Raw genomic sequence first — 10,000 nt, 5'->3', positions numbered from 1 at the left:
ACCAAGGGACAAGAAGAAGTCTCAATGTCAATCGTTCTCGCAACTTGAGCCGATTAAAACAGGAGTGACGCCAATGGTACGAACTTTGTAGTCACAACAATATCCTTAAAAAGCAATTTTGCAGTTTAAAGTGTGTAATGTAACATTCAACTTTTTTAGCTAAAATAAAACAACTGGATATCATCGACCTTTATTGTTCTCATTCCGGTTCCGGTTCCGGTTCTGGATCCAGTTCCGACTCCGCTTCCGGATTTCCTGGTTTTCCATACGCCCGCTTGCACTCAAAGGTCATCTTCCCACTAGTACTAGTAATTAATTATTACGCGCTCTCTGGTGACGCGAACTTGGGCTGCCTATGATTGGAATCACCCTGAAAAGAACTTTGTCAGTTCAAGGTAAAGAAAGAGTTTTGCTGATGTACTTTATTCCACTTTATCTCTGAAAACGAGATCATTCACATTTTTATGTTAGGTTAGGGTTAGGTTATTTCCTTGAAACATGCCAGGTTGGCTTGGAGCAAGAATCGGCAAAATACGACAATGCAACCAAGAAAGGACGAACTTTAAACACGATCTGCTCCAACACTTAAATAAAGTTTGGGTGCTTTAAACAAACTTTTGAAAACACATGATAATCAGTGAAATTTCCCCCTAATTTTACGAGAAGTCATTGCGATTACGTGGAGTGTTTATAACATAAAGGAAAAATTTTCTTGTCACTGTCGAGGCACATCGAAAACCAATTGGGCAAACGGAGTAAAAAGCAGTTTGTGCGAGAATCTCTCCCGGCGCTGGTTCCCGATCAAAAGGACTGTATCTTTCTGGTTAAAATATTGCGTTTCTACTGACAATCGAAGTTACCCCTTTTCGCAGGTGGTTGATAAGCCTTCAAGAGTTCACAACAATTCCGCTACACTTATTGATTAAGCCGATGGCAAACTCTCTAGTGAAAACATTGCATCGGATATTAGCGACCACTCTTCTCAATTTTGCCTCATTCATTCTCCTCCACCAAAGCCGCTTCCTATCGAGATGTTAAGATCAGTTCCGGATTACTCAAAATTCTCCGAAAAAACCAGCTTCATCAGAGATATCTCTCAAACCGACTGGGACGGTTTCACTGCTATTGGCTCTGTTGACAAATGCTTCTCTTCTTTTTACAATGAATTCAATAAACTTGTCAACGAACACGCTCCCCTCCAAACTGTTCAGTTTGAAGCGTAAAGCCTCGCAACTTTCTTAACCATGGATGTCTAGGCGACTAGGGAAATCAATTAAAAAAAAATCTTTTCTATTCCGGGGATTCACTACTTGCACAATCCCATAATACACCTCTATTACCCTCCAAAACGTTTGCACTATAACCATTGTTTGCAATTTCTCCTGGGACATGAAAATGTCCCAAGAGAAGTCGAAAACAATGCCTATGCAGATTTTTGGGGGGTAAAAGAGGTGTATTATGGGATTTGTGCAAGTAGTGAATACTGTGAAATATAGGCTATATAGTCTCTCTCGCCTTGGGAAAGAACTTTATTACCAAGCGTATTTTAGGAGTAACCTTACAATATGGAAAATATTTGGGAAGGGATTAATACTCTGATTATTCAGAAGAGACATACATGGACTGTGCAAATTCTTCAGCCTCTGACAATCAGAAAGAGAACAATGAGTTAGAAATGACAGCAAACAATTCCTTCTATTTTGACCCTGTCACCTCTTCTGAATTTGAATTCACTACTTGCCAAATCCCATAATACACCTCTATTATCCCCCAAGACTTTTGCATAACCATTGTTTGCAATTTCTCCTGGGACATGAAAATGTCCCTAGAGAAGTCGCAAACAATGCCCATACAGACTTTTTTTTTTCGGGGGGGGGGGGGGGGGGTTTAAAGAGGTGTATTATGGGATTTGAGCAAGCAGTGAATTAGAAATTTTGAATACCCCATCAAATAAAGCGTCTGTAGTGTATTCATGTCTAGTTCGTCTTTTTAAGTCCACACGTCATTTTATATCTCACGCCTTTGCTGTAATAATGAATAAGTCTATTTAATTTGTGATGCACCTGCGCCGCGGATTTAAGCACGCCAAAGTAACCCCGATCTGCAAGGAGGATGACTGTTTTGAGCCGAATTTTTCCAAACATCAATGTATCAACGTCTTAAATCCTATGAAGACAGAAATGATATAATCTTCAAACGCCGTATGTTTTTAAAAAGCATTATTCTACTCAACATCAAAACTAATAAGGATAAAAATTATACTCCTGTGCTATTTTGGTCGACGTAATGAACATTATCATTAAATTGAGAGATATAACGTTAAGCCCCGGCTACACGTTCAAACATTGTTATAAAAAAGTTGTTGCATCAACAATGTTAGAACCTGCAGCATGCATGTTTAGGAGTAACTGCAGAATACCCCGCCAATCGAACTTGTACCCCTTAAAATCGGGATACTTGGCTACGCAGTTTGTGCACGCTCTTTCTTTTTTATGTTTTTAGAACGAGAAATAGACACACTACGGGGCTACGGGACTACGTGGCTAAGGGGCTACGCGCCCCGAAACCTGTCACGGTTGCGGAAAAATTGACTGTATCCCGGGATAGTTACATACTACAACCTAAGCGGTTTGTCTTTAAGCCACGTTTCGCTCATGGTAACGATATCAAACGGGTATTCTTTAATCATAGCTAAAAGCTCGTCGAACGTGGATACCATGCTTTGGGTGTTAATATGACATAGTCGGAGCTGGCGCGATCTCTCACTGAGCGCACTGAGATGTTCGTCGACCAGAGTAGAATCTTCAATCTACGTATACTGCTCCCGTGGTCCGCAGTCCGCAGTCGGCTAAGAAGTCAATATGTATTTACTAAGTGTTGAAGTGAAGTGCTACCGCGGTCCGCAGTCCCGCTGTCAATGAATAAGCAATGGACTAAGGAGGCAGGAACTGAGGAGGCAGTGTGGCTCAGTGGTTAGAACGCTTGCCCTGAGATCCGGAGATCCCCGTTTCAAGACCCGCTTGATCCTGGTTGTCCCTGGTGCAACTTGCCAGATGCACTTGTAAATAGCCAACTGGTTTGCCTCCGGCCGGTTGGGATTCTTAACAGTTGTCGTTGTTCTGTTCCGTCGTTTCGTTGTATTTCATTGGCCCTGAAAAGCCCCTAAGGGGAGCGGTCAATTAAGTATGTATGTATGTAACTAAGTGTTGAAATGAAGTGCTAACGCGGTCCGCAGTCCCGCAGTCGATGAACAATGAACTAAGTGTTGAAATGGAGTGGTACCGCGGTCCGCAGTCCCGCAGTCGATGAAAAGTGTAGTTAACTGAACCGCAAAATGAAAGCTAAAATTTTACGAGAGTTCTTAGGCCTAATCACTGCAACCAGCGCTTAGGCTTAAGCAGTAAACGAGTGCTTTATTCTTCACATGATCTCGTAAAAAGTGTAGTTGACCGAACCGAAAAATGAAAGCTAAAATTTTACGAGAATGCTTAGGCCTAATCAGTAGACTAGTGCTTATTCATTTTGGTGACTACGGGACTGCGGTAGCAAGGACCAATATGGTCAACGCGTTCGATGGAAGCGGCATATTTCGTGATGTTTATATAAAAATATTATGTATGTTATGTCGACTGCGGGACAGCGGTAACAGGATTTGATGAGATATTTCAGTCGCCGGGTATTCTGAAGTTTAGCCCGTTCTTGTTCACTTCGGCTGATAGATCATTGAAGTACGAGGTAATATACATTGAACTGTGCAGCTCCGTAGCCGCTTAGTCACGTAGCCACGTAGCCCCGTAGCCACGGAGCCCCGTAGTGTGTCTATTTCTCGTTCTAAAAACATAAAAAAGAAAGAGCGTGCACAAACTGCGTAGCCAAGTATCCCGATTTTAAGGGGTACAACTTCGATTGGCGGGGTATTCTGCAGTTAAGCCCATGTTTGATGACGTTTGTTCAACATTTTTTGTTGGAAGAATGTTTGATGTCGATCAAAAATTTTGTCCTACATACAACAAATGTTGAAGCGTGTAGCCTTGCAAAGACCACTAAGAGTTAAGGGCCCAGACAAAACATACGAAATCATAAGGTTGCGCGACTAAGGTGACATGTTTTCAGCAATGTTATGCGCGTATCCAACATTATTAGAAGCGTTCTCATGACAATGTTACAACGTGTAGCCGGGCCTTTAGTTATTTGTGATGCCTCGTGTTCCTAGTCTCTTTCTAAAGAATTCTCGTTATCACCATTCCATTAAATTTGCCTGAGAAAAGACCCTATAATATTTTGTAGAATTGAACTGCAAGTCCATCGTTTCCAGGCGTCTCACCATCAGAAAATTCCGAAAGCCAAAGGGTATCAGCATAGATCTTGCGCGACTCGTCGTTTACTTCAGGAATGTGTCCATGCATGATTTAGCTACTGTGATGGTACAGACATTTCTTTGAAAGGCATGCAGCAACAACAGGATATCATGTCATGTGTCTAGTCGCACGTCCGCAGCGGCTATCAGCACAGGTATGCTGTGCGAAGCCAAGAATATCACTCAGTGCAATCTAGCACTGCTACATACAACGTCAATTCAGCATTCCTGCTCTTTCCTTCGTCCTTGCCAAATTAAGGGCGCGTTCGATTGACCGTATTCCGGAATGGGAATACATGGAATAGAAGTTATAAATCCTTCGTTAATTTTCAAATTAAAATTATCAAACACTTGCTAAAATGCTATTTTAAACATATTTTTATTATCCTTGTTGCTTCAAAAGCGCCAGACATGCCGTTTTAAATCATCACTCCACGTATTCTTATTCCGGAATTGGGTCAATCGAACGCACCCTAAATGTTTGTCACATGGCCTGTATATTAAAGAAAGGTTGTTGAGTAATAAAAAAAATTCTGAATCATGAAATAACCTTTCCTATAAACTGTTTCCGCTTTAAAAAAGCTTAATAAATGTGGGTTATTTTGTAGGCATAATGATGTCCCTTATCAGATCCGCATAAAGTACCAGAACAGGTTTGAAAATATGACATTCGACACTAGTGAACCAGAATGGCATACAGATATACCACGGCTGAGACAGGGAAAAGTTGGCAGCCAGGTGAGAACAATTTAATAGCATGAGAACCTTTAAAACTACTGTGAGTACGTGGATCTGGGGACATGCTCCCCCGGGGAATTTTGAAAAGTAGGTTGTCTGAGACTGCATTTCGTGAGTTTTGAAGACAGTATGATATGAAAACAGGTATGCAGCTAAAAGCGAACTGAAAAACGTGGAAATTACTCAAACTTTTAAACTTCAAAATGTAGAAAATGGATTTATTTTTGAGCGCAGAGACTACTTTACGTATGTATTTTACAGTTTTAGAGAATAATGTCACTGTTACAAAGAACCAAAAATAGAAACAAAGTTGAAAATGACTGGATTTGCCGGCTGCAGCTGATCAGTGATCTTTCAGTAGTGTGCTACGCTAAAGCCTCCTAAACAAACAGTGAATCAGAACAGATCTGTACCCGCATTCCCTACGGGCCTGGGATGCCATAGGAAAACCGAGAACCTCGTCTAAAATCGAGACCTGAGAGGGTTTAGTCGGAATTGCATAAATGCTTCTACTTACAAGATGTTAAGCCCTGTATGCCAGGATGCCAAACTCGGTTGGGCGAGCGTCTTGAATAAACCGTTTTGTTGCCCATGGCTGAGAGATAATATTACTTTTCTTCTTTGCAGTTTTGGGCGGCATATGGGCCATGCAGTTCACGTCTGAAAAATGCGGTGAGAATAGGCCTTGAACAAGTTGCCGTCATCAAACGCCTCGTAGAAAAATACCCAGAAGATCTTGTGTTTGTAACATCGGCACAGGGAATAAAAGATGCAAAAAAGAATGGAAAGATTGGCTCATTGATTGGACTGGAAGGAGGTCACATGATTGATTCAAGCCTTGGAATGCTAAGAATGTTTTATAAGCTGGGAGTGAGATACATGACATTAACACATTCCTGTAACACCGCATGGTAAGCAACAGGAGGGACCCACTCCAACAGTGCCGTACTATGCTATCATTCTCACTACACTGTAATGTGTAATAAAGTAGCTTGCGTAACAAGCGTTCGTTTGACTTTCCGTATTCTAGCCACGCAAAAACTTGGGACTCTCTCTCTCTCCATTTAAAATACCTGTAAGGCTCTTCGTTCTAAGGAAAATCCGGCACTTGTTGCCCAGGATACAGAGAATAACAGCTTGGCTTCGTTTGTTGGCCTTTCTAAAAAAGGGCTTGATATTGTGGCAGCTGAAAATTAGGGTTTGGATAAAAATTAGTTTGATTTGAATCAGAAATTCAGACTTTGTGTCCTCTCAAGCTTTCTGGTTGTGTAGAAGCATGTATAGACTGTTGGCAGTCTCTTTTTTCAACGTCCGGTGAGTGCGAAACAAGGAGGTTGTTTGTTCCAAATGGTTTATGACATAACATTTATATGTGGTATTACGGTAGTTCATTAATTAATTATCCAAGACAACTGTTGTGCGAAATAAAGTGCTTGATTACCTGTATTAGTGACGACATTCAGAAATACCCGGCTTCAATACGTTTTTCCAAATAAAGCATAATCGTTGACATTAAAGTGCCCCTGTGACCAAAAAATCAATTCTTATTTTTCTTTGGATTTCAAATCTATGTTAACTAAACACTAAGAAACCGGCAAAGTTTTAAGCCTTAAGTTCAAAAAGAAACCTGTTTCTTTTAACTGGAATTTTCCTTTTTAATGGTCCGCCATTTCTAACTTGAAGGACGGTGCCTACTAATTCAAAGGTATTTTTGCGTGGTTTACTGAATATGCGGGAAAAGCAGATCTTAACAAGTGTTATTGAAATCAAAAAGAAAATTGGGGTAACCACGCATTTTTCGAAGATAATTAATCAACAATATTTGTAAAAAGTGTTAAAATACAAGGCAATGTATAGCCTTTTTTTCCAAAGTTAAGCTTAATTATCTCTGAAAAATGCGTGGTTACCCCGAATTTTCTTTTTTCATACCAAGGTCACTTGCTAAGTTCTGCTTCCTCCGCATATTTTTGAACCGCGCAAAAATACCCCTGTATTAATAAGCACCACCCATAGGAAATTCCGCAGAACGTATGCGCAATAACAATAGTAGGCACCGTCCTTAAGATCTTGAGAGAGCTGGATCGAGGAGAAAATGACGTCAAAGGCTCACTAGTATTAAGAATGCAATGCGTCTGTACGCCGTAGAATTAATATGCAGCACGGGAGTTTTGGGCTTTCAGAATTTTAAACTCGCGTTTTACATATATAACAAGCTGCATTCACACGCTGAAATTATAAGGTAGTGAGCCTTTGACGTCACTTTTCCCTGGATCCAACCCTCTGAGGTCTAATCGGTCAGTTTTGAACGGTGAGTAATGGCGGAACGTGAAATCCAAAACTTATACTCAAAGTAAACGGCCTTTGGATAAAAATCAAAGCTAAAAATTTTGCCAGTCAGGTGTTAAGAAAACTTTCAAAATCTGAAGAAAAAAGGAAGTGATTTTTTTTTATCACAGGGGCACTTTAAGCTTAATGAACTTTTCCAGCTTTCTTATTTTTATATATTCTAACAATGAAAAAGGAGTAATAGCTTTCTTTTCCATAACTTCTCACTTCAAATTACTATGTTGTCATTTTCTCTGATAGGGCCGATGGATGGAAAGATTCTAGTGGATCAGTTCACAATGGCCTCACCGAATTTGGAAAAGTGAGTTTGTGTAGGTCTTTATCATGGGCAATCTGTACCCCTCCTCACAATGTGCGGGAATGGAAAATCAGTGACTTGAACATTATGAATTTGATCTTTGTTCAAAAGAAAGTGTCGAACCTGGGCAGTGTTATTGCTATTTGGGAAAAACCTGGCTCTAAACGGACTCTTAACGACAATTACTCTTGGGCTTTTCAAAAATCTGATTAAAGCCTTTTTTTAGTATAAAGCACGGCATTCATGGAAAGCAGCTTTAGAATTAATATAGTTTAATTATATTTTATTGTAATCATTTTAAAATTTTACCTTTTGTAATTTAGATTTTTTTTTAGCATTTTAGCATTACATGGTTTTTAGTTCTTGTATTTGGGGATTTCTTAAGTACCCGTTTTCATCCTGACTAATTCTATGTGGGAACCTTTGGGAATTGAGCGATTGTTTTCACTTTGTTCAGTTTTGCTCTTTTCGGCGTAGCCAAGTTGAGGTTGTGAAAAACGACAGTTTTGTGCACAATGCCATGTTCTTGTACATCTCTACCCGATGCCAGAGTATCCACTTTAATCTTGCTCAACAGGGCAGTACGCCTTGCTTACCATTGTTCTGATTATTAAATTCTGCTTTACTGTTCACCCTTAACTCGGACTAATTAATTTTTGTACTTTTTTTCAGCTTGTTGTGCTCGAAATGAACCGCCTTGGAATGTTTGTTGATCTGTCACACGTGTCTTTCAAAACAATGCATGATGCTCTTGATACTGTTAAAGCCCCAGGTATAATGAACCTCTATTTGTATACGCTGATATTTAAAGACAGGCCCTTAAACGGATAGACTACCATTTCAAAGAAAAAATTATTACTTGACAGGAGGAAACGACTCCATTATTTACATATGATGGTGACGTGCCCAGTTTGTTGTCAGAGCCGGTGAGATTTGTAAATCCTGTGCCTTAATCACTGGGTCATGCCGTTTTCACATGCTGGTGATGCTCATGAATGCTCATATTTTGGCCTTAAAAACTCGGAAAGTTTGACTAGAAAAGGGTTTTAAACTATCCATTCGTACTTTTTCGCCAATCGAAGTCCGATGCTTAATTGATTATGCAAAACACAATCGCCTTTGTTTGCTGTCATAGAGAAATGACAGGTCTCGACTCATATAATTTTAAAATTCTAAAAATTCACGGATTCTTACTTTTCAGCCAAATTTGGTGGAAATATTGGTTAACTAAATTAAAAAACGTCTTTTTCAAGTTTTATGTACCAGAACAATATTTTTGCGACTTTTTTTTACTTACGGTTATCTTTCTGAAAAGTCCTTAGTTTAATATGCTGAATTGTTGTTTTTACTGAAAATAATATTTTTTTAAAATGCGATATTCTAATCCACATTGCTCTAAATAATTAAGTCCAGAAAGTTAATTAGTTTCTTAGGTCTTTGAGGACCCAGGCCTCCCACGCAGACGTTCTTTGGGATTCGTTACGCGTTCCTCCCCCACAAACGTCTGCTGAAACGAAAAACCACTTCCTCCCCCACAAACGTCTGCTGAAACGAAAAACCACTTCCTCCCCCACAAACGTCTGCTGAAACGAAAAACAACTTCCGTCGGAAGTAGTTTTTCGCGTGACGAAGCCCTAAGAACGTCTGCGCGGGAGGCTAAGAAGACCCAAGTTTTCAACCGAACGCAAATGAGATAAATAACCCGGGAGCTCCGCTTTTAGGCTTGGCTAAATCTATATATTATACAGATGGTTTGCGATACAGATAACAATGCTGTAATGTACAATGGCTGGTGGTGGAACAAAAGGAGCTAATGAGAGATCTTTTGTTATCGTCCACCAACTACGACTTTATGACATAATGTGAAACCGTCTATTTCTCCATCCGACACTAAGCTGCTGTTTGTTTTTTTACAGTTATCTTCAGTCACTCATCAGCATATGATGTGCACTGTCCCCATGGACGGAATGTTCCTGATGATGTTTTGAGACGGATGGTAACCTTTTCACTGATTTCAAGTTTTTACTCAGTGGTTGTATTCACCTATTTATATGGGGGGGGGGGGGGGGGGGAGGGGAGACGGGGTTAGGGAGACAATTTTATCAAGTTTATCCAAAGACAGTATCCCGTGACTAGGAGGGTACTTCTTCGCCTATAGGTTTGTACGCCAACGTAAGAGTAAAAGAGGTAATTTTTGGAACGACCTTTAGTCCGGTATAATGCATAGGAGGGCACATGAAGCCCCTGCAGCACGATTGTAT

At 40.1% G+C, this 10,000-nt stretch overlaps 2 protein-coding genes across 2 annotated transcripts in view; one reads left to right on the top strand and one right to left on the bottom strand.

Annotated features, from left to right (window-relative positions):
* Nucleotides 1-10,000, top strand: part of LOC138019333 (dipeptidase 1-like) — a 33,293-nt gene that overhangs the window by 16,759 nt on the left and 6,534 nt on the right. The window contains exons 2-6 of the mRNA XM_068866085.1: nt 4,966-5,095; nt 5,723-6,006; nt 7,682-7,742; nt 8,412-8,511; nt 9,656-9,735. Coding sequence (XP_068722186.1) covers nt 4,966-5,095; nt 5,723-6,006; nt 7,682-7,742; nt 8,412-8,511; nt 9,656-9,735 — 655 coding nt within the window. The remainder of the gene's footprint in view (nt 1-4,965; nt 5,096-5,722; nt 6,007-7,681; nt 7,743-8,411; nt 8,512-9,655; nt 9,736-10,000) is intronic.
* LOC138019331 (serine/threonine-protein phosphatase 6 regulatory ankyrin repeat subunit B-like) overlaps nt 6,023-10,000 on the bottom strand; it is a 38,634-nt gene continuing 34,656 nt past the window's right edge. The window contains exon 4 of the mRNA XM_068866082.1: nt 6,023-6,281. Coding sequence (XP_068722183.1) covers nt 6,122-6,281 — 160 coding nt within the window. The 3' untranslated portion in view covers nt 6,023-6,121. The remainder of the gene's footprint in view (nt 6,282-10,000) is intronic.

Source organism: Montipora capricornis, chromosome 10 (genome assembly GCF_036669925.1).
Source record: "Montipora capricornis isolate CH-2021 chromosome 10, ASM3666992v2, whole genome shotgun sequence".
Taxonomy (NCBI): Eukaryota; Metazoa; Cnidaria; class Anthozoa; order Scleractinia; family Acroporidae; genus Montipora; species Montipora capricornis.
Note: the sequence above shows the minus strand (reverse complement) of the source record. Positions and strands in the feature narration are given on the sequence as shown.